This window comes from Trachemys scripta, chromosome 1, assembly GCF_013100865.1.
Source record: "Trachemys scripta elegans isolate TJP31775 chromosome 1, CAS_Tse_1.0, whole genome shotgun sequence".
In the NCBI taxonomy this organism is placed as follows: Eukaryota; Metazoa; Chordata; order Testudines; family Emydidae; genus Trachemys; species Trachemys scripta.
Window position 1 is genome coordinate 186,140,412 of NC_048298.1, and position 25,559 is coordinate 186,165,970.

At 41.2% G+C, this 25,559-nt stretch overlaps 1 protein-coding gene across 1 annotated transcript in view; it reads left to right on the forward strand.

Annotated features, from left to right (window-relative positions):
* Positions 1–25,559, forward strand: part of MRPS6 (mitochondrial ribosomal protein S6) — a 66,576-nt gene that overhangs the window by 24,351 nt on the left and 16,666 nt on the right. Inside the window, exon 2 of the mRNA XM_034752350.1 lies at positions 25,191–25,330. Within this exon, the coding sequence (XP_034608241.1) occupies positions 25,191–25,330 (140 nt within the window). The remainder of the gene's footprint in view (positions 1–25,190; positions 25,331–25,559) is intronic.

The window sequence follows — 25,559 nt, forward strand, 5'->3', positions numbered from 1 at the left end:
CTTTTAAATTTCAAATTTTTTCATACTAAAAGTCCATATTACACTAGTTCTAAAAGTTTATTTCCAATGGGGATCAATCTAGTCCTGTCACTATGTAGCTTCACAGAAGTAAGACAACCTATTGTTGGATTAATTATGGTAAAGTGTTGTTGTCATGGTTGGAAACTCAGTTGATAAAATGGCTGTATTCTCTCCGTGTCTTCATAACTGAGTCCTGGTCTACACTATAAACTTAGGTTGATGAAAGCCACCTTTCGTAGACTTAATACATGTGTCTACACTACAGTAGAACCTCAGAGTTATGAACTGACTGGTTAACCACATATTTCATTTGGAACCAGAAGTACACATTCAGACAGCAGCAGAGACATGGGGGGAAAGAGGGAAACCATCCAGTACAGTACTGTTAAACATAAACCGTTTAAAAAAAAAAAAAAAAATCCACGTTGATGACAAGGTAAGGAAACTGTTTCTGTGCTTGTTTCATTTGAATTAAGATGGTTAAAAGCAGCATTTTTCTTCTGCATATTAGAGTTTCAAAGCTGTATTAAGTCAATGTTCAGTTGTAAACTTGAAAGAACAACCATCACATTTTGTTCAGAGTTACAAACGACCTCCATTCCCGAAGTGTTCATAACTCTGAGGTTCTACTGTACCATGTCCCTTCCACTGACCTAACTCGCCTGTAACGTCGACTTAATTCACCTTCGTAAGAGGTGTAGCGCCCACATTGTTGTTGGTGGGTCAGAGAGGCAGTGTAAACGCAGTGTTGTGTAAGTTGACTGAATTGGCCTCCAGGAGGAGTCCTACCCATCTCCGTTATGATTACTCTGGAGATGGTTTTCAATTCTGCTGCTCAGCAGCCAGGTACACAGGAAACAGCCTCTCCCCTGTTAAAGACCCAGGAATTTTTGAATTCCCGTTTCCTGTTTGATCAAAGTGGAGAGCTCGCCAGCACAGCAGACCATGGAGAGTCAAAGCTCCAAACGCGCTCCAGCCTGAAGTAAGTACACAGGAGGTGGTGGATCTTACTGGTCTGCAAAGAAAAGAGTCGGTACAGGCACAGCTCTAATCCAGCTGAAGAAACGTAGACCTCTACAAAAAGACTGCATGGGACATGAGGGAGAAGGGCTACACCAGGGACATGTAGCAGTGCCACGTGAAAATCAAAGAACTTTGGCAGGCATACCAGAAGACAAGGGAGATGAACAATCATTCTGATTCTGCCCCACAGATATGCTGTTTCTACTATGAGCTGCATGCGATTCTCAGTGGCAACCCCACCACTACCCACCTGCCATAGCATGGATACCTCCCAGGAGTCTGAGTCCAGGGCCACCTCAGGCAAAAACAAGGAGGATATTCTGGATGATGATGAGGCAAATGGGAGGGAGGTGAGTGGGGGATCCATTCTCCTCAAGAGCCAGAAGCTGTTTTTAACCCCAGAGCAGTCCAGCTGGTTGCAGGACAGCATAGTTGCCAAGCATGATGCCTCAGAAGGCATCTCTGGTGATTTATATGCAATTCCAATCAAACTGTAGGGGATACATGCTGTTATATTTTTTTGTTTTAATATGAAGAAAAAGTGAGGTGCAGTGAGTATCTGCCTCCCAGTGGCTGCTTCAGTTATATGGAGGGTTCTCCCCTCCTCCCCCCGAAAAGACTGTTTATGTGCATAGGGATGGCCTGGGAATCCTCCATGGAGATCTCTAGGAAACTTTCATGGAGGTACTCTGCAATCCTTTGCAGAAGGCTTCTGCGGAGGGCTACCTTATTTCTCCCTCCACGGTAGGACACTTTCCCATGCTACTCCAGTATCAACTGTGCTGGCATCATTGCAGCAGCAACATGCGGACCTGGTCTGTACCCACATGTTTGCAGCATTTGTTCCTGTGCCGCCTCTGTTTCCCTCAGGAAACTGATATTGCATAGGGTCCACCTTGGGGTGGAAGTTTTTCATTACAAGTGCTCATACTGCAAACAATAGAGCATGTGATATTCTCTTCCCCCTCCCTACTGCCCCATGGTGGTTTCTGGGTCCCTTGACCATTGTTTCCCAAACATGCTGGTGGTTTGGTTGGCAGGGATTGGTGTTGAACTCGGTCTGCAAGCCCAAGGTGACTACTACCAGCAATGTTAAGGTAAGGGGCTGGGTGGGCTTCCTGTGTTCCCTTGTGGCTGCAACCCTCTTTCTTCTCCCCACTCCCCAAGCCGCTTTGGACAAAGACCACAATTTGGGAAGCTTAATGCTGGTCCTTGGTCTCAAAGCAATGTCTGTGTTCCTAAGGCAGGGCATTGTCCACCTACCCACCTGTGCTCCCAATGCAGGTTTCCCACAAGTTGCAGCACAAGACCTGTTACCCAGGCTGCTAGGCCATACTCACCATGGCTGGAACAGCAAACTGGTTCATTGAACAGCCAGGGATTCTGATTATTTTCTGGCTTGCACTTCAGTGTAATAAGGGAAGTGATATTTAAATGGCAACCTTGCACTACACCCAGGGTATGCACTGACAATGGTTGCCTTGTGCTTTGCATGCCTTGTAGTGGAAAGTTTGGCCTTCAGCATATCCTCCACGCTGGCGGAAAGGCTTTAGCCGATTAGAAGGTGGGAAAAAAATGCATGATGACATGTCCAACGAGATAATGAATGCCTCTGGGACAGCTGACACGGAGCTAAGAACCTGGAGGATTTCATTGTTTGAAAAACTGGACATAGCAACAGACAGATGGAGAGCATACCAGGAGCATGAGTGTCCCATGCAGGATGAGATGCTGCAGATTATGAAGGACCAATTGGACACATTGAGGCGTCTGAGCGTCAAGAAAAACAACTTGCAGCTAGATTCCCTCTACAGCCCCTGTAGAATGGCCTGCAAGCNGGGCTGTAGTCCATGAAAGCTTATGCTCAAATAAATTTGTTAGTCTCGAAGGTGCCACAAGTACTCCTGTTCTTTTAATGGGGATATTGTTTTCACTGAGGTCTAATCTAGTAAGCAAACTGTGCCAGTGACCCTTTAAATGTCCAAAGACACATTGCACCACCAGTCTGCATTTGCTCATTCTATGGTTGAACTGCTCCTTACTGCTGTCCAGGGAGCCGATGTATGGCTTCATGAGCCAGGGGAGCAAGGGATAGGCCGGGTCTCCCAGGATCACGATTGGCATTTCAACATCACCAATGGCTATCTTGCAATCTGGAAAGCAAGTCCCTGCTTGCAGCTTTCTGAACAGACCTGTGTTCCTAAAGATTTGTGTGTCACGCACCTTTCCTGGTCATCCCACGTTGATGTCGGTGAAATGCCCCTGTGATCCACCAGCACTTACAGCACCATTGAGAAGTACCCCTTTCGATTTATGTAGTCTTTGGCAAGGTGGTTTGTGCCAAGATTGGGATATGCGTTCTGTCTGTTGCGGCAAAACCATCCACTATGTCCTGCACGTTTCCCAGAGTCACTACCCTTCTTAGCAGAAGTCTATTAATGGCCCTGCAAACTTGGATCACAGCAGCTCCCACAGTTGATTTACAAACTCCAAATTGATTCCCTACTGACCAGTAGAAGTCTGGCGTTGCGCACTTCCACAGAGCGATCACAACTTTTCTCCACTGTCAGAGCAGATCTTATTCTTGTGTTGCTGCACTTCAGGGCTGGTGAAAGCTCTGCACAAAGTTCCTGGAAAGTGGCCTTCTGCATTCAAAAGTTCTGCAGCCACTGCTTGTCATCCCATAGCTGCATAACGATCCGGTCCCACCAGTCGGTGCTTGTTTCCTGGGACCAGAAACTGCACTCCATCGTGTTCAACTGCTGTGCAACTGCATTGTTTTGCTCTATGGCTTGCTTGAGTGTTCTCACAGTGTTCCGTGTGGTGGCTCCTGTCTTGGCTCTGGAAATACACCACATGCTTTATCCTGAAGTATGTAATGCTCACAACAAGAGTGCAGAGCTGAGCGAGGTCCGTGCTTCTCAAGCTATGGCATATGTGTGGCTAAGCCACGCTTTTGGGAAAAAAGGTGCAAGAAAGTATGGGTTGTTTTGCTGTTGATCTCAGAGGAGGAAGGAATGGAGGGAGGAAACCATCGTGGGAGGTCAAAGCCATGTTCCCATTCCCTCCTGCGATGATGTTTTGTTCCCATGAGGTATTGCAAGTCCTTCCCAAACCCCGCTGCAGTTAGTTGCATTGGTGGTTAGCTACCCACAGCGCATTGCTCTGTACATCGATGCAAGCACTGCTAGTGAGGACCCACTCCACCAACACAATGAGTGTGGGGATGTGGACACTCCCGACTGACTTGACACTTTTTTGTAGTGTAGATATGCCCTTACTGTTGGGAGGCTTTTTAAAAGAAACTACTGTCTTCATACTGGGCTTTTTTGTTGTGGTGTGTGTGTGTGTGTGGTGTGTGGGTCTTGTTTCCCCACTAATCTCTGCATGATTTCTTCATATCCAAGCAAGGTCAATTTCTGTATCTTAGCTGTCAGTGTAGAACTTGCTAATGTTCTTCTCTGCACATAATTTATTAAACATCCTCTAGCCTTACTTAATACATCTAATAGATGATAAAATACACCTACCAGTTGTTTTTTACATAGCTTGTTTGATCTGTAACTGAAAACACTAATTTAGTCTTGATGTCATAGGAGTAAGAGAAGTAAAGTGTATGACCACACTAGTCCATGTGCAAGTGTCAATATTACCAAGTTTTATATGGAAACTGAATCTTGCTGCTTTTCCTCTCCAATTTTCCTTATCTCTTTTCTTACTAACATTCCTTCCAGAATATATCTTTTAATGCTTCTGTAATGTAAGAAAGTCAAATGGGATAGTTTTAACATGGGCATAGTCGGCTATGAAAAGGCCAACTGTAGGTTAATGCAAGTCAGCTGTGAAGACCGTGTTTAATCTTTGAGATTTCATTTAAAAAAAAAAATCTATACCATAGGGAAGGAATGTTTAGCATCTTTAAAATATGCTTATTAGGTATATTTCTCTCCGTTTTAAAGGGACTGTAAACTGGATAATCACCAGGCTCTTATATTGAAGTCTCCGTTATGGGGTGAAATATTGGCTCCACTGAAGTCAATGGCAAATGGGGCTAGAATTTCATTCATGATGTCTAATGGCTGTTAATGAGTAAAGATGTTTTATTTTGTTTTAAAAATACTGATGGTATTAATGCTGTCTACTGTAGAACCATTCATATTAATACAACTGCACCCAAGAATATTTTCTGCATGATCTCAAACTTTTATGTGTATATTCTTCTACTGAGAAGCTGTGCATAGCCTTCTGCTATGTAATGTCTCACAGTTGTATGAAAGAGGGTAGCTTGACAAGGTTTTCTCTCCATTTTTATGTTTATCAGGATCGTTTTCATGCATAGAAAGCAAAATCCAATGCAATAATGCATAATCCTTGGAACGTTAAAACAGTGGCTCAGGATCTTTTAGCATTCAGGTGAAAGTGAAGACCTGTATTAATAATGAGTTTGCATTAAACTGCTGAACCACTGTAACAACTTTATTACATTCCTTTTGCTACTTTATGCACATACCATATTTGATGGGCAAGAACACTCTGACTTGGACCATGCCATGGACTACAGTGTGTAAGAAATTGCTTCAGCGTTTTTATAGCGTAAACATGCCTCTACCAGTCTTGTGAGTAATGATCTAATCAAAAGAGATGTGAACCCAGGTTAGATGTAATGTTGTTGGTTTACCATTAACTCTTGGGGCTTGCAAAACTGCAAACATAGGATCTTCTATAACCGACTTTCTTGGGGGCCAATACCTGTTGCTTTGGACTTGGACCAATTGCCACAGAGATCCAGAAGGATTTTCCTACCCATCCTGACACAACTGGTTATTTATCGCCTTGAACTTTTGAACCATGGCACTTGATAATGCCTATTTTGCCACTTCTATAGCTTAATTTTAAATGACACTCTTTTGTTTACCTTAACTTATTTTTCTTAATTTTCTCCCACTGATTTAGTAAAAGCTTCTTATTTTAAAAAGAGACCGCTTCTTGAAAGCTTTTTGTGCATGTCATTATGGAAAACTTCCCCTCCGTTTTGGAGAACTTCTGTTGATGCCATTCTCTGCGAAAGTGGTTTTTTTTTTTTTTTTTTTTTCCTTTAGCTTTCCTTGATATCCAGAAGGAAATGTGATGGTTCAGTTTACCCTTTGTATGCTTTCCACCACTCTACTTCTCTTTTCTGTCTCTTTTCTCTCCTCCCCCCCAGCCACCCATAAAGGCCAGGATGTAGGGAATAGCCATCACAGGACCTCTGCTTGAGCACCCAAAGTGAAAGATTCTTGCATGTCTAAAACATGCAGCTTTATTTTTTTTATTCTTATCCTAAGATAACAGAGTTGTTGGGGAAAATCTTTCAGAGAAAGGACTGTGTGGAAGAGGTTTGAAAAATCTTTGGAGTCATTAATCTCTAGCTTTCTTTGAGACACACTTTGGATTCGGTAGTGTATAATAAAGCAAAAATACTCATGTATTTATTCAGTAACTGTATGTTCTATGCCCTTAAACGTAATTGTTTTGAAATTAATACTAACCTTGTTACATGTGATGTTTTAAAGTGTAAAAACTTATGTGCACTGTTCTAAAGGTGTTTTGTTTTGTTTTTTGTTTTAAGGAAATGTGTATAATTCAGTGGTTTAATGTGCTTTAATTAGGCTAGGATAAAGTGTAGTTGTAGAATATAAATAAATATATAACTAGGATCTCTGATTTTACTGGTGAAATCTCAAAATGCTCATGTTTGAAAAATGGTTTTGTTTTTTGTCTACAAAACACTTTGGGGTTTTTCTTTATGGTGTTGGTTTAAAAGGCATTTGCTTTATTTTAGTTCTGCTATCAAATACACTATGTAGTGACATCTTGTGACACTTTTTAAATAGATTATCAGCTTCACTGTATAAAGTCAGACACTCTGAGCAAAGATGGTGATGCTGTTATATGACAATTCTATGTCTACGAATACACGTTTTAAAATGAGGTGATTATTAAAAAAAATAGTTGCTGTGCAAAATGTTAGTAGTCTTCTTCAAGAAGAAAGCAAATTCTTTAATATCACTACAGAAATCTTTTCATTTATCTTTTTTTAAAAGCACAGTGTCAAAGTGATGCTGCTTTTACCTTGTATATTGATAGATCTTTTTTCTTAGACTTCTGTGAAATACTTTTTGTTTTTGTTGCTGTTGTATTTTCTGCAGCTTTTATATAAAATACCAGTTAATGAACTGCCTTATTTTTAACTATTCAACTAAAGTACATTGCTGACCAAAACCAAACAATATTATATAGCATTTGAATTCTGCTTTTCCCCCAGCCCCAGACTGATATGGAATGAACCAAATGGACATGCAGATCAGGCAAATCTAGTTGGGTCCAGGTCTCTCTTTGGTCAAGTGTTTGTTTAAGGGTCTAGCAAGATCTTATTAGACAAAAGACTTTAAAATTCTTGTAGTAGGAATATAGATTTAGCAGTGTTAATGAGATGAATATAGCTTAATTATACTTGTAAATTGTTAGTGTCCATATCTAGAAGTTCTTGTCATAGAAATGATGTATGATAAGGTAATTTTGGTCTAGTGAATAGAATATTATATTGTTATAAAAACTTTGAAGTAAACCTGATGCAAAACTCCTAGTTTCTCACTGCTGACCCTGTGTATACTGTTTGCATATTATTTTGCCTACTGCATTTGTCTTCAAACTAAAACTCTTATTAGAGAGTATCTGGATACTTCAAACTGTTTCTTGCAGTTTACATTCCTTTACTGTGGCATTTTGTCTTGTTAAAAAGTATTCTGTAAAAAGTTTCAATAAAAATGGGAGGAAAAAACCCAAACCCATGTATTTCTGAAATTATTTGGGAGAAATTGTAAATACTGTAAGCTGTCCTATGTTTTAACTTCATTGACTTTGGTTACTTGTAATAAATCTTACATTCCCTCACTCTTCACCCACCACTAAAATGCAGCCCTTTCTGGGGTGGAACTTAGTGACCATTTAAATACTAATCCACCCAAAGAAACTAAGAATATCCCAGTCTACTTAAAACTATAAGAGGAATTTAGGTAGGCAGAACATAGTTGTAGAACTTGGCCAGAAAACCAGAGCTAATACACTTAGTGTGGCATGTGCCAAAAAAATAAAAAGCCATGGGGGCAGGGTTTGATTCAATACTGCTACCTCCATAACTTGAAGTCCAGGGCACTGGCAGAAAGCTGCTTGCAGTGCAGCAAATCACTCCAATGAAGCTGCAGAATCTGTTATGTTGGTGTGCCCGTAGCAGTGCAGCCCTAAATGAATAGTGCAGGCCCAGGAGGGGAGGTGGACAGAATGTGCACACCAGCTGCCAACTTGCCATATTTACCTCCATGAGTTCTTTTAGAAAAACTCTAGGGGAGGACAGTGGTGGCAAACTGTTTAGCTTTTATTCTCTTGCTAGTGATGTGGCTGTTCTCTTAGTTTGCACAGCCTGTGCCTGAGAGAGTGAGCATCCCAGGATATTTTTCGGTTTCATCCAAAAAGCACAGTCTTACTGAAATGTTTCTTTGAGGCTGTTGTCTCTGCAGAATGATAGAAATGAATGATACATTTGCATTATAACATAATCATATTCATAATACTAAAAATGGACAGCAACCATTCTCTATATTAACCATAAACTAGTTTTGTAAACTTTATTTTTGTTTTGGTACGTTGCCCCCAACCGGTGGAATGGAGGGGGAGCAATTAAATCTAGGGGTTCTCAAGGTTGAGAAGATGAAAACTGGGCTCAGTTTCACTTGTGCAATCTGGTGTTGCAAATGTAAGCCTGGTGTAATTACCCTCCAAGATGACTCCCTCCTATGTAGAGAAATCTTTCAGTGGCCCTAGTGCCACTATAATGGCTCTCATGGTACATTCTGGCCTCTATGTATGGGACATCCTTGGTGTCCCAGCATTCGACAGTTATAAAGAACACCTTGGGCTGTGGGCATTCTTGCATAATTCATTAGGCTGAAAGTTTATCTAATTGATGCTGGAGAATGGTCATGCCCCAGGAATGGGGGAGTTGTAAAGGTGATTCAAAGAAGATCATTCAGACCATGGAATCTGGTTCCAAATATCTAGTAATTTATTAGAGTGTGAGGCCCCTACCATAATTTTCTGCACAATCAAGGTTTTAAAGTTTAACTTTCTGCCCTTCGTGGCTGTGAATATAAACCAATGCAGCCTCGTCTTCTGGAGGCCATGCAGTACCCGTGCCTCTGCGGCAGACCTAACCTAAGTAGCTTTAAGATGGAGCTTGATAAGTTTATGAAAGGCATTTTGTGATGGGGTTGCTGGCAGTAGCAGGGGACTGCATTCTGACCCTTCCAGTCCTGTTGTACTATCCTGCTCAGAGCTCTTCTAAATTGCAGAAGTGTGGAAACTGATTTGAAAATGCCTAGCATCCCGCAGATGCAACCAAAAGCAAATAATTTAAACTGAAAGAGTCAGGCTAGTTTTGAGCTGCAGCTGCTGCTTGACAAAGCTGCGAGCAGCAGCACAGGCAAGCCCCGGCAAAGGAGAATACAAAAGAATGGTTGGTGAGGGGTAGTTACTACTTGGATCATAAATGAGGTTAGGATTAGGTCACTGAATCCATGACTTCAAGAGACCTCCCTGACATTTTCTGCTTCAGCCCCAGGGCGGCAGGGCTGGAGCTGTCAGCCAGGGGAGGGGGACTCACAACTCCCAGCCGCTGTGGGTGGTGGGGAGACCCCAGAGCTGCAGCAGTGGTGGGTGCTGGGCCCCCTCCCCGCCATTTTGTCACAGTCATCTTTAGTAAAAATCAGGGACAGGTCACGGGCTTCCCTGAATTTTTATTTATTGCCTGTGACCTGTCCCTGACTTCTACTAAAGATAACAGTGACAAAATCTTAGCCTTAATCATAAGTTGTTGAGGCCAGGGACTGTGGTTTTCATTGTGTGGTTTGTACACTGATCAGCACACTGGGGCTCTGATCTACGATCGGGGTTTCTAGCTGGCACGGTGATGTAAATTATACCACCACCCTCAACTGTGCAGCAGCACGAGGGGAAAGAAGATTGTGCTGCTCTATGCCAGCAGCCAGAGGGGCTGGAAGTGGGGTTAGGTTTTCATATTTATCAAACCTCTACTCGACAGAAGCGCTAAAAGATAGGGCTTCCATGCTGGGCCTGGAAACAAATCCTAATTTAAGTAACTCCAGCACCCTCTCCTTTTCCAGCAACTGGTGTGAGGGGGTCTGATTGGCTTCTCCCTGTTCCTCAACAGCAGCAGTCGGTTTTGTCTTCTGGCCATCAGGTGTCTTGAGTCTAGGCTTGGAAGAATTAAATATCTATTGGCGTCGGTAATAATTTACTGATAAGCAAAGTAAGAAAAATGTTGGCTTGAGAACTTGTTAATTTGATTTAAAGTTACAGTATTTACTTTGTATGTTTTTGACATGTGGCGTTGACAACTTGTTTTTAACTGTTACAAAGCAGTAACTTTTTAAAATCTCCATGCTTGTCTTTAAATTGACCTCTCCTGCTCATAATTTCCCATAACTGTGGAGAATTTAAATAAAAAAAATGCTTAAAATTGGTGTAATCTGTCAATTATAAAAATCTAATTCTGCCAAGCCTACTTAGGTCACTCAAATCAGTGTCTGAATGGGGACGAGAGGGTGAGGGATGAGAAAATAATTTAAAGTAGGTGAGAGAGAACATGGGGGAAGGGGAGAGAAGGGGGAAGGGAGCAGCATAGTGAAATAATTACGGTTTAGTGCATGGGAGGGTGACATGGAGAGAATGGACACGGACATTGAAATCTGAGACATTGTAAGTAGAGCAGGAAGGCACCTCAAGAAATAGCCTATAGGAGAGTACTGTCCCTATATAAAAAAAATTGAAAATTTGTATATTTGTAAACAATCTTAATACTGATAGAGGTGAAGTCTATCAAGGTGAAGGTTTCTGGAGAGTGGTGTTTGACCTATAGCCTAGTTCCAAAACAGGAAGGGTACTGTGAATTTGTCATAAGTCAAGCAAATTTATATTGGAATTGGAAAAGATTCAGAAAAGGGCAACGAAAATGATTAGGGGTATGGTACAGTTTCCAAATGAGGAGAGATTAATAAGATTGGGACTTTTCAGCTTGGAAAAGAGATGACTAAAGGGGGATATGATAGAGGTCTATTAAAAACATGACTGGTGTGGAGAAAGTATATAAGGAAGTGTTGTTATTTACTCCTTCTCATAACACAAGAACTAGGGGTCACCAAATGAAATTAAAACAAACAAAAGGAAGTATTTCTTCACACAGCACAGTCAACCTGTGTTGTAAAGGTCAAGATTATAACAGAATTTAAAAAAGAACTAGATAAATTCATAGAGGATAGGTTCATCAATGGCTATTGGCTAGGATGGTCAGGGATGGTGTCCCTAGCTTCTGTTTGCCAGAAGCTGGGAATGGGCGATGAGGATGGTCACTTGATGATTACCTGCCTGTTCATTCCCTCTGGAGCACCTGGCATTGCCACTATCGGAAAACAGGATACTGGGCTAGATGGAACTTTGGTCTGACTCACTATGGCCGTTCTTATGTTATGTTACGTTTATTTTTAACTTTGTTGCTGGGTGAGCAGTTGGTGAACAATTGGATCTTCTAAATCAGCTATTTGTATAGGATTTTTTAAAAATATTGAACTGCCAGCAAATTGGTAACCTAATGTCATCTTAAGAACTTTTACTGAGATAAGACTGTGGAGGCTTCCTCAAATAGGATTTGTATCTGGATTTTTTGTTTGGGGGGCTCATAGACTTTGTGGTATACAACACCCTGAATAATTTCAAAATTATTGGTTTAAATGGGATGTCTCTGGATTTGATGTTGGCTAACAATGACCTAAATTAATTCTGATTGGACTAGGTTGCATGGCTTCGAGGTAGACATAGAATCAGACTTGTCCAAAAGCCTTGGAGGAAGATGCTGCAAAGCTGAGTGAGAGAAGTTTGCAAACTATAAGAATCTAGGGTAAAGCTGAGAATTCCAGCCTTTTGGGTCACCAAGCCACCCGAGGAAGGACTGACCTTGCAGAACCAAGGTTGATCATCTCAGGGAGAGGAGGTTGCAACATCAACTGATTTAGTCTACATGAGCCTCTGACCAGTATTTTCCTGCCCTTGAAGAATGCTTCTCACTAGTGGGCTATGTGCCAATAACCTCCCCATCTGGCTCCTTGGCTGCAATTTCAGCTCCTGTGCTAGGAGAGTCCAGAAGACTGAAAGCTGAAGAGTTTAGGAAACCCTTGTCATGTTGTTTTTACTTTTTTTCCATTTTTGTCTTTTGCTTTTATTAATTGGGAGATATCTCAGCCTTTTAAATCTTTCAGTTTTAGGATGTCCGTGTGTGGCTCCGGACATGCACTTGTGTATGAGTGCTAATAATCCATATGGGAAAGGTGCCAGAACAAAAATTTCTTCAGGTGTTAAATAGCCCTAAAATGAATGTCTTTAAAGATATTTATTAAAATGTTTTGTGTCCTGTATTTAAATGTGCAGAGAGATGAAAGAGCTGTCATTGGTAGTTTCTGGTAAGCAAGTTTTGACTAACTTATCAAAAGTGTTTTGTTAAAGTCTGTATTATAATATCTTGGGAGAAGATGAAAGGGTTTTAGCTACCACTTAACAATAAAATGTTAGGAAGGAAGCTTAATTGGCTCTGAGGTTGTGGTTCAGACATTCTTATTTTGTTTCACTATTGAGTTCTTAACCAGCTCAACTCATAGACTTGGTTACAGTTGATAACATTTCTTAGTTGTGGTTGATATAACCAAACAACCAGCTACCTTCTTAAAATCTTCCTTGGATGTTATAAGGATTTATTATCTCTACAACTAATTTGTTTTAACTGAATCCAACGTTGAGACAGTTTCCCCCCCCCCATTAGTCTTTGGTTACCTAGCCCACCCCCCAAAATAATAAAGGGTATAGAGTGAACCCAGGAAGGGAAAGGGAGTAACAAAAGCAAGAGAATGCAGTTCCTTCTGAAATGTACTGACTGTATGTTTGCGATTTAAAACATAACTGCTTTGATTTTCTTAAATTGTCCAGGGTATGATGGCATCAGTGGTATTTTTCACCCCGGTGAGTAGCTTTATGGCCTGGTTTTCAGATATTGGCTGAATACCCAATGCCTATTGAAGTCAATAGGAGTCTCATGTGCTTGGCACCAGTGAAAATCAGGCCAAAAGGTCTCTGACAATTTGGTTTTTAGGTAACATTTTAACCCTATGAAAGATATGGAATGGTTGCCTTAAGTAGATATATTTGAACTCTTTGTAATCACATTTTTGTATTTAGGCTTTTTCCTTAAATTCTCCCCCCATTCTGCCCCCTTCAAAGTTGCTGTGAATACTACTGCTATTCTAGGAGTACTCAAGGCACAGGTAGAGTTGAATCCTTTGGCACTATGACAGTGCTATAGATGCATCTTTTATGGATGTGTAAGCATGATTCTGAAACTTCTACAATCCCTAGTTCCAGCTGATCAACAATCCCCATGTTCTATCATAGCATGCTCTGCACTATCCACTGAACTATTGGGTTAACCTGTGTAAGAAAATACCTCAATAAGGTGATTAGGCTTTAAATGCAACAACGTTGCTTTAATTGAAGCTAGTACTGGCGTTCTTTACAACCTGTATAGCCATTCAGGCTACTCAGTTTAAACTAAATGAATCACCACTTCATGTTTGTTCAGTATCTTAAATAGAACATGGTCCACCCATGAACCAAACATACACTGGGGAGAGAATTGATATGTGAACTTAATTTAGAGGTCTGCTCATGAATGTCTTTCTAATTCAGATAGTCTTCAAGGGGTAGTTTTGCCTGCATAAGATATGTAAAAATGAGCCAGTTTGTAGTAGAGTATCCTAGTGTAGTAACTGGGAGCGTGTTGCTTTGAAAACAAAAATCCAAAGCCAGCGTTTGGGAGTTAAGGGCTAGATTCACAAACGGCCTTGGGCATTGCAATGCTGAGTGTCACCATACCTAACTTTTAGGTACCAAAAAAAAAAAAAATCTGTGGGATTCACAAAGTCTGGGTTAGAAAGCTTGAGCTTTGTGCCTTTATACAATGAATTGGAGACCCTGTATAAGCTAGCCCATGGAAGATGCTAAAGGAAGGGGTGTGTCCTAAGCCCTACCTCTCAGGGAGTTCGGCACCTCCCTCTGGACCAGATTTAGGTGTCAGTCTTACCTGGGGTTTCTCGGCTGTGAGCTCAATTGTGAAGTTAGTCACCTAAAGGTGTTTCAGAGTAAGAGGACTGCACTCTAGACCCAGGATCTAGTCAAGTGGTGTGCAGACTTTTCAGTCAAAGCGCCCCCACCCCGCAGTAATGGAATCTGTCCACGCCTCCACTCTGTTGTTGCATGGCCAAGGCTTCCTCAACAACAGAGTTTGGGCTGAAGGTGGATCTGGGCTGGGGTGGAGTGGAGCTGGGCTTGGAGGCTGAACAGGATTGGGGGTGGAGTGGGGTTGGAAGAGTGGCGTGCCCTGCCACACATCCTCTGAACGTTTCTCTGGGTCCCATAGCGGGTTGTATCCCACAGTTTGGGGGACCACTAATCTAGTCTTACTGCTCCAGTGTCTGTTTATCCAGGTGGAACAGCTCCAACAGGAAAGGTGGAGCCCCCTCAATATCAGAATATCTCAAACTGTTGGTTAGGGCACTTGCCTGAGAGGTGGCAGATCACTGTTCAAATCCTTGCTCATCAACCAGAGGAGGGGACTTGAATGGGAAGTGTCAAAGTTAGACTCAGGACTCATAGTTTGTCAGACCACTCTGTTTTATTAGCACAGCGCTCTGCTAATACATTCAGATAATGTGAGCCCCCATGCAAGATTCAAACAGTCTTATTTATACAGATAAAGGGGTGCAAACTAAACAAAGGGACAGAGAGAGCAAAATTGTAAAATTTGCAAGGGCACAATATGCATATCCTGCTTCCTTATTAATTCTTATCTATCTAAGGCTAATGCTTCACCAGTTGCCCTTAAGTGGGGCAATTCATTAAGCAGTTAATGTCTGCTTTCCTGCCCCCTGGCTTGCAGCATTTCTACTTAAAGGTACATACAGCATTCTTTCATTCATTCTATTTCTTTAATATAATTCATTTCACTTTCACAGAAGTCACCAGTATCCAAGGTTAGCATTCTAACCCATTGGGTTAAAAATTATGAGGGAGCCGGTCCTGCTACCCATTTTTGTGGAGTTAAGTGAGCTCTGAGCAGGCTGACCAGATCATGCCATGCGGGCAAATTGGGCAGAGGAATGTGTGTCTTCTCCCAGTTCACGCATTGCACTGGGGCTAATGTGTCTGGACACTTAAAGTGAGGCAGCAGTGCTCATGCTCAGAGGCAGAAATGTAGGCACCTAGGAAACGTATATTGCAAAAACTTAAGTGCCTAAATTAACTTTCCCCTACAGGTTTTGGTGGCAAGTGAGTGGGGGTTTTGTGAATTCCCAGTGATGTGTAAATCAGGGACACTGCCACTAAGCCCTTTTATGAATCTAGCCCTAAATCGTATAACAGTCACAGGGTGTATGTTTCTAGCTCGTTAGTACTGGCATATCAAATTATGGTAGTGAAATTGTTCCACAATTAAAATTTCACCATTGTTCCCTGTAACAGGGTTCATGACCCGCCCCTCTTCCTGCAGCCCGCTTGCCCTCCCCAATAAGGCTCAGAGAGGCTTCAGGGTTGTGCAACACCCATGTCTTTACTTACTTATCGCTGTCCCACCACCGGTGTCCATCTATACACAAGCTTTACAGGCTTGGTTACCACCCTTACAGGCAGAGTCAGCCTTCAGCTAGCTCCCTCCCTGCCTGACTTCTCCCTTGCCTGTAACCTTCCTTCTCGCTCCCTCCCAGTCTTTATAGCCCTTGGCTTGTCAGGCCAGCAGGTGTTGCCAATCCTCAGGCCGGCATCAGGCCTTTTCCATCAGCCCCAGTCTGCTTCCCTTGATTGGAGCTGACTGGGCAGGGGCTAATTAGGTGCACCCTGCTACATTCCCTTGCAACTTGCTTCTAATTTTTGCATTATTTGACACCGCCCATCTAGACCTCCTTTGAAGTGTAAACCCACAAAAACTTTTGGCCAGTATTTCACAACTTTAAAGAAAATGTGGTTTCCCACCGCCAGCATCATATTTAAACAACTTGAGAACTGTAATGCTATTTATGGTGGAAACTTTGTTTATAATTTAATCAAGAATGCCCATTGAATTTAAATGTCTTGTATTAATTGCATCATTCGCTGAAAGAAACTCCGATGCAATCCTCACCATAAAACTAAGGCCTGATCTACATTGATGTAAGGCAGCTTATGTCCATCTAACTCTGTAAGTGTCTACGATACAATGTTGCTCCCACTGATGTAAGTCGCCCACTACGCTGACCTCATACTCCACCTCTGCAAGAGGCTTCGTGCTTAGGTCGATGTAGTTAGGGCAACACAGTGTTAATGTAGATGCTGCGTTGACTGTTCCGGCTGTGAGCCCCTGGTGACAGTTAAATTAGTGCAAGCGCTCCTGGTGAGGACGTGCACCGCAGACAGAGGGAGCTAGTGTGGACGTGCCAAACCAATGTAATTACTGCTGTGGCTGTACGTCGATATAACTTAAGTTGACTTAATTTTATAGTGTAGACTTACCCTAAGTATTCTGTGCGTATTTTCTCTCCATCTTCTTGGGAAGGGGTGGGGGTTTGAGGAGGCATCTCTTGGCCACCTGTGCTTTTCCTTTCCTATCATTGCCCCGCCCCCTGTTATTCCCTGTGCTCCACTTTTTACCTTTTAGTTGCCTAAATGGAGTATAGTTCCTCCCACTCTGATACCAACTGCAGGGTTGATCTTTCCTACCTGGGAAGAGTTAGCTGTATGGATGGCTGCATGCTTCCTCCCCCTAACCCTCTTGGACTGCACAGTCAGTTAAAAGCTTTTGTGTTGTTATAACATTGTTCCTGTTGAATTGACTCACCCTGCTGCAGGTTAATGTCTGTATAAAAAATTCAGTACACTGAAAACTTAGGAGCAACATAACGTGTTATTTTTATATTAAATTCAATATAAGTTACTGTATTGTAGGGAATTAAAAAAAAAAAACAGCTTGAGTATCCAAATTTCTATTATTAGAAATAAGTTTCTGGTCTTTACATGCATGCAAAATTTACATGATCAGTTTTTCTGAAACCCCAGTCTTGCAAAGGCTTTATTTGAAGTTGCTGCAGAATTTCCAGACGGCCACAGAATACGTTGCCGTAGTGGTTAGAAACCATGGGCCCTTGCCCCAGAATTTAGGTCCAGCTTACCGCAGAGCCAGAGCACATTGGATCTTTTTGGAACTAAATGACTTTTACTGCCAGTTTCTGTGCTTCAGGGTTATTAAGCACTGAAATTGACTAGCAGGTTCATGTTCAATGTCCTCTCACAGATTTTTGACTACTGGGTGGTTCTGTAACTAGCATAAGAAACATGCCTGCCCCATGTCCTCCACCCCTCTGTCCCTTCCTCTCGCTTTTTGGTTTGCTTGTCCCTGTTCTAATTTTACATGCTTGATAAAAGACTGTTCTGTGGACTTCTTTCATGCTGGGAATATTAAATATCCTGCCAAATGAGCATGTTCTTGGAGTGCTCTACGACTTGCTAGATATAACTACAATTGTGTGGCTCTCCTACATGGAGTAAATATTGACCTATGAGGACGCGACTCCCTAGCCCTCTCCCTTTTTAGAGCCCTTAGCTGATGACCCGAAGAAGGCTGTGCATGGAATGGCTTTCAGCTCACTCAGATGACATTTGTTCCATATACAAAGATCCTCTAAGAGGAGACTGCTGAGAGGCTGGTGAAGAGAAAGGGAAAGCAAGGTCAATGTGGGTGACGTGCTTCTGGACTAGTATTTGACTATGGTTATAAGTGAAATCTCAGACTGTTTATAATTTCTGGGTACATGGGGATAGTGAAGCCTTTAAATAAACTTTGTGGCTGTTTGTGAATGGTGCCAATTGACAACTCTAGAGACCTCTGCAGAACTATTACATGGGCAGAAGGAGTAGGCCCTTTACTATCCTCTCCACAGATGTGTCCATAACATCTTCCATAGTTGCATATGCCTGTGATATATTTAATGCCCCTGTCTCCACCCTTCCAAATGTAATCAACTCATGTTTGTCTTGATCAGTGTTATGCACAGGGTTGGCATGAGGATTTTGGGCAAACCGATTCTCCTGAACAACCTCAAATTTAAATGATTATTTTTTAGGCCTGTCAAGTGATTAAAAAAATTAATTAATTGATTAATCACGCAATTAATCACACTGTTAATAATAGGATATAATTTATTTAAATAGTTTGGATGTTTTCTACATTTTCAAATATATTGATTTCACTTACAACACAGAATACAAAGTGTACAGTGCTCACTTTATATTTATTTTTGATTACAAATATTTGCACTGTAAAAATCAAAAGAACTGAAAAATACTATTTAACCTAATATAAGTACAGTAGTGCAATCTCTATCATGAAAGTACAACTTACAAATGTAGAATTATGAGCAAAACAACTGCACTCAAAAACAAAACAATGTAAAATTTTAGAGCCTACAAATCCACTCAGTCCTATTTCTTGTTCAGCCAATTGCTCAGATAAACAAGTTTGTTTACATTTGCAGAAGATAATGCTGCCCACTTCTTGTTTACAATATCACCGGAAAGTGAGAACAGGCGTTTTTGCTTGGCACTATTGTAGCTGGCGTTGCAAGATATCTATGTGCTAGGTGCATTAAAGATTCGTATGTCCCTTTATGCTTCAACCACCATTCGAGAGGACATGCTGTTGACGGGTTCTGCTTGATAACCATCCAAAGCTGTGTGGACTGATGCATGTTAATTTTCATCATCTGAGTCAGATGCCACCAGCAGAAGGTTGATTTTCTTTTTTGGTGGTTCGGGTTCTGTAGTTTCTGCATTAGAGTGTTGCTCTTTTAAAACTTGAGAGCATGCTTTACACCTCATCTCTCTCAGATTTTGGAAGGCATTTCAGATTCTTAAAACTTGGGTCAAGTGATGTAGCTATCTTTAGAAATCTCACATTGGTACCTTCTTTGCATTTTGTCAAATCTGCAGTGGAAGTGTTCTTGAAATGAACAACATGTGCTGGGTCATCAACCGAGACTGCTATAACATGAAATGTGGGTAAAACACAGAGTAGGAGACATACAGTTCTCCCCTAAGGAGTTTAGTCACACATTTAATTAACACACTATTTTTTTAATGAGCAACATCAGCATGGAAGCATGTCCTCTGTAATGGTGTCCGAAGCATGAAGGGGCATACGAATGTTTAGCATATCTGGCACGTAAATATCTTGCAATGCCGGCTACAAAAGTGCCATGCAAATGCCTATTCTCACTTTCAGGTGACATTGTAAACAAGAAGCAGGCAGCATTATCTCCCATAAATGTAAACAAACTTGTCTTAGCGATTGGCTGACCAAGAAGTAGGACTGAGTGGACTTGTAGGCTCTAGAGTTTTACATTGTTTTGTTTTTGAGTGCAATCTGTAAAATTTCTGCCATCACAAACTTCTTCATTCCTATAAGAAGTCCCCATTGTCTCTGGTGAGAATAATCCTATGAGTAAAGATTATAAGAGTAGGTACTACATAAAGTATCTATGCAGGGTTGCTTTTATAATTGTTTTAAAAGACATCCTGATTCAGATGAACTTGGGTGCTCAGATATGAACCCTTTCGCTGTAGTATAAGAACTTGTACAGAGTTTGGGCCAGATTCTCTGGTCTACTAAGGCTACTTTATGCCATATTAGTGATGTAAAATGGCTAGAGAAAGGTGATGGAGAATTCTCCTTGCATATGGAAACTTTTCACTAGTGGAGGCAGCTCTGTCCCCTTCTGTGGCAGTGGCCCTCCTGACCTTATGGACGTGAAAGTGTGTGTTACGGAAGGGCGTGGAGGAGCAGAGCTTTTCTAGGCTTGATCTTTCACTGCTATTATGAACCTTACTCCAGTGATGGAAGTTTGAATCCCTGAGGATGCAGCTCTGCACTGCGGCCAAGCAGAACTTTTTTGTTTTTACTTTTACCTAGTCCCTGGAATTATTGTGAGGGGCTCTATTCTAGCTCCAGATTTCTTCTAGAGATCATGGTTTTGGTGGGGAAGTCCAATATCTTAGAAACAATAGGCTAATTTGCCAATATAATAGTACAGAAATATCTGGCTTGATTCATCAATATTAAGGAAGACTGAAATTCAGTGGAGCTAACTCATCACAGTGTGCCAAATTCAACCCTCAAGTGGCTTGTATTTGGCTCAAAATCTGCAATGCATGTCATGTAGATTGTTAAAAAACCCTTACTTGAATGACTCATACACAATTTAGGACTCGCTTATTGTTTAACTGTACCGTAAAAGTCTTTTACCAGAGAGGAGACGGTGGGTGGTCAATGTACTGTAGTGTGAGTCAGGAGAGCAGGATTCCATTCCCAGTTCTCCCACTGTGACCTTGCACATGTCAACTGACTACTTCGTCTCTGTTTACCCAGCTGTAAAAGGGGGAAAAAGCCCTTTGAAATCTGCAGATGAAAAGTAATACATATGAGATATTTGATTCCCAAACAAAAAAACTGCTGACTAATTGGGTTTTGTTCTTAATTTAATAAAAGACTTACAAAATTAACCTACTAAGAATAGTATACTCAGACCATTAATGCAGTAAAGTAGAAAAATCCTCCTGGACAGAATCTCACTTCAGACCTAATCCTGCAAGATGATCTGCACAGGCAGACCATTTACACCTGTGCAGAGCCTTAGTGGCTTCAGCTTGGAGCACTGTTGATGTCAGCTGACATCTGTAGGGGGCTGACAGTAGGTTTGGGGTGTTAAACACCATAATGATAGGTGCTATACAAATGTTAGTAAGTGCACCATAGCCACTTTGAAGTTCAGAATACTGGATTTCCTAGCACCAGTAAGTTAAATATGGTGAGTGCACAGTGTTGTACAATGAAGTTAGGAAAGTCTAACTTGCTAAGAAATGGCATAATTGCTGAAAGGGGCATTTCAGGCAATTACACCCAGTTCAGTGCAGATACCTAGACCTATCCGGTAGGTCCGTAGCTACTTGGACAACTATTCCACGAGGTCCAAATTTTGAAATATTGACATTTCCTGCGAAGTTTTGCCCATCTCCGCTATCCGGTGATAGCGCTCTCTGTGTATGCACTTCTCCAGGAATCCCAGTGCTAGATGGACTTTTCCATATGGGTTACAAAGACCACCTTGTGGCATATATTTTCACAGTTTAAACAAGGCAGTTGTGTCAAATAATGCACTTGATGACCATTTTAAATATGTATTTTGAGACACTTTTTAAAGACCTTTTTCTCCATTTAAAAAAAAAAAAGCTGCATGATATTAATTTGCTTGCCTGAAGTGTAGGTGAATTATTGTAAAATAACCGTGATTGGATTAACATTTCTCATAGAGGAATAAAGATTTACCTCTATAATAATCTGTAATCTCTCCAGCCCCAACAACTTGCTTAAATATCTTGAACTCTTCCTTTTCTAATAGCTAACATAGGATATATTTATTATTCATCTGAGAAATTGTACTTGTGTATCGATTTTTACATACTTACAATTTAAAAATTATTCTTGTAATATGTTGTCTTGTTTGCAAAATAGAACTAGTTTTAACAGATCTAAGATACTCACATGCCATGTAGAATTATATTGCAGTACGTAGCTTTACTTTTATATGTAAGCTCCTATAATGACTTGTCAAACACTTATTTACTTTTACAATAAACTGATCCAATATTCATTAAACAGTTGTCCTCTGTAACCCCTTTAAATAAAATCCCACAGAAAAGAGTCTAAGGATATGTTTACATTGTTAATGCTACAGTAGTACAACTGCTCCACTATAGCAATTCAGTGTAGACACTGCCTATGCCAATGGGAGGGGTTCTCCTGTTGGTGGAGTTAATCCACCTCCCTGAAAGACGGTAGCTAGGTCAACGGAAGAACTTAGTATGATCTACATGGGGATTTAGGTTGGCTTAACTGCGTCACTCCTGGGTGTGGCTTATGTGACCAACATAGTTTAACAAACCATATTTTCTAGTGTAGACCAGGTTGTATTCAGGTAAGTTTATGCAGCTCTCTCAATTGCAAATATACCACAGTGGATGGATGGGAATGAAATTGGTAAGTGGTCCCTACAGCTCCTGCTTAGGTCACTGAGCCACAAGACATTGTCCCTCAGCCCCAGTCATACCCACAGGGCTGATAGCCTTCAGTGAGTGCCCCTCTCCTTCCTTAGCACTGGCACCATAGCTGGCTCACATGCCAGGCTGCTATAGACACCCTTAATGTTGTCCCCATTAAATTTAGGGGTGGAGCAGATGTTCTAGCTGAAGAGCGAGGAGCTTATGCTGATAGGATTACCATTGTGGCGCTATATAAAGTGGAACATGCCATATAACATGGGTACTTCTTGACTCTGTTAGTCACTTCCTCTCCTGTCAGCAATGCCCGTAGATTTCCCACTAACTCTGTGTGGATCCCGTGATGTGCCCATCATTCCCACTTTGGAGTCCTCAGCTAACAAAGGCTTTGTGTTGTAAGGGAATGAAGGGAGGGTCATGGTTGCACCACTCTTTATGCCCTCGTACAGGGGCACGAGGAGGCACAGAGTGCGTTTGCTGCCCTGTCACACACTGCTATACAAAAGATGCTGAGCTCACATGCATGGGGCACATAGGCACCTACTTTGAGATCCACATTCACCACCACATCTTGAAGGGTTACTGTTGGGTAACTGTGTTTTAACAATAGGAACAAAGCATTTTGAAAAAAGGATTTTGAAATAGTCTACATGCATGTCTTCTTACCTAAAGGCTTACCATCTCGACAGTAGCATAGGCAGGCCTAGTTTCTTCAAACACTCCAACAGGTCTTGGGTGTCATTCCAGGGGGGCTGGAAAAATTTTTTATAGTGGGGGTGCTGAGAGCCGTTGCACCAAACTGTAAACCCTGGATCTAATGGAAGCCACTTCAAGCCAGGGGCTGCTGCAGCACCCCTGCAACCCTAGTTGCAGCACCTGTGTGTCATTCTGCTTTTGCCAAACACTTCCCCGGCAACTTCCCTCTCTCTGGAGAATGAGTCCTTCTAACCCAGCCAGAGTTCCTTTGTTCTTGTCAGTTCCCAGGCTTTTGGCACTGTTAGTCCAAGCAAGCTCTGTAGATATGGTGCATGTCTATGCTGCATTTGCATGTCTGGTAAAACGAGAGGGGAAATGCTGCCCTATAAGATATCCTATAGCCTAGGGCAGTGGTTCTCACACTTATGTACTGGTGACCCCTTTCACAAAACAAACCTCTGAGTGTGACCCCCCACCTTATAAATTAAAAACACCTTTTTATATATTTAACACCATTATAAATGCTTGAGACAAAGCAGGCTTTGGGATGGAGACTGATAGCTCATGGCTTCCCGTGTAATAACCTGGCGACCCCTTGAGGGGTCCTGACCCCCAGTTTGAAAACCCCTGGCCTAGGGCAATTTGCACTGAGCTGCAAGCCAGAAGACCATAAATTCGAGTAACAGCTCTTTCACTAACTGCTGTTAATATTTCTGGTTACCTTTTGTTCTTAACCAAGGCTTCATATTCCTACCTTAGAGGGAGGTAACTAATATTCACTCATTTTACAGATAAGGTAAGTGAGGAATTGCACAAGGTCACTTCAGACTGAGAGGGAATGCTAAGCCTCACGGTGGTATGTTTACTTAAATGCTAACCATTTTAAAACTTTGCTAACTATATTTCATAACTTTCTTATTTCCAGCTATCGCCATTACATCAAGCAAGTGAGCACAGGAATATGTTTTGATGTGAGATGTTATCTTATAAGTATCTGTACAGCATATTTTTTTATAATTCTGTTGGACATTAGAACTACTTAGTCTCCGTTTTCCCTTCTCCATATGGGATTTGTTACCCCCAAAGCACTTCCTCTTACTTCTCACATCAGTGTCTAGAAACACTATATTAACAACGTGGTTGTGGTTCTTGAGATTGCCTGTCAAGTGTGTCATAAACAGTAGGATGAATGTGTTGTTCCCTGGGAATGTTGATAATCCTCCTTACCAACTTCCAACGATCTTGAAGGTGCACAACTGAAACATTTATTTTAGCTCTTCTATAAATAAAGTAATGGTGAAAGGTGAGTGTTGAACTAACTGGTCTAAAACTATAAACTGACTTGACTGGTATGTGCTCAGAAGGAAACTTCAGTCTTTGGCAGTGTGTCCATTCCTCAGATAAGAACAATCACTTGTTAGGAGCAGAATTCATTTATACTTTTTCCTTATTTCATAAATAAAGGCAAACTTTTGCTCAAATGCCAGACATCTATAAAGTCAGTGAAATATTTCACCATGAATCTAAACAAGGCTCCATGTTCTTTTTACACATACATAATTGAAATGACCATGTAAAATAAGTCTCTTGCTAATCAGTGGTATCTGAAATCAGCCAAACTTTGGCTGATTCCCTTTGTATACTTTTTAATTGATTTGGTTATTATGTTGAGCAACACCATAAATTATGCCAGTTTATTGGACTGAGAAATTGTTGTTAATGCACTGATTTATTTATTGTGTTAATGGTCCATGGAAATCTGATTAGAACTTTAAAACCACTGGGGCTGATTCACTATTCCCCTGAACCTCATGCATTTACAAGTACAAATAGCACGCAAAATGATTCAAAATCAGAGTGGACTGGTATAAATGACTATATAAGGTGCAGGGCAGAGGTAAATCAGGCCCATCAGCTATTTTGGCTTTTTTCCCCGTTGGTAGAGCCTGATTTTGCATCATTGAACTCAATGGTAGCAGAGTCAGGGCTACAGTTTCAAAATTTCTATTTTTATATTTGAGCAAGTTGTCAATTCATGTTTCCTCATTGGCTTGTGATGTTGCTAATTTGCCTCCTCTAACAGTTTAACCAGGCAACTATATTAATTGATTCTAATTAACTTAGAACCCTATCTGAATATGTTTCTTTTTTTTTTGAAGCCTGAGGTTGCTGCTACACTGAAGCGCACAATAGAGGCTTTGATGGAGAGAGGAGCAGTTGTGAGGAACTTGGAAAACCTGGGAGAAAGATTACTGCCATATAAAATCTCCAAGCATGATCAAAATCACAGAAGAGGAGGGTATGGTCTATATAAGATCCCTTAAAATCCCTTTGATCTCTTAAAATGTAAACATTTATGGTGGCTGGTTTGGTCTTTTCTGTGGGTATCAGATTAACTATATAGGAGATGGGTAACCCAAATAAGTATCCTATGACTATTGGCATATAACTTGTAAAGCACTATGAGTTCTAAGTATTTTTATCTTGTGTGAGTTAGTTTTTATTGTAAGTCCATAAACCATAGTGCT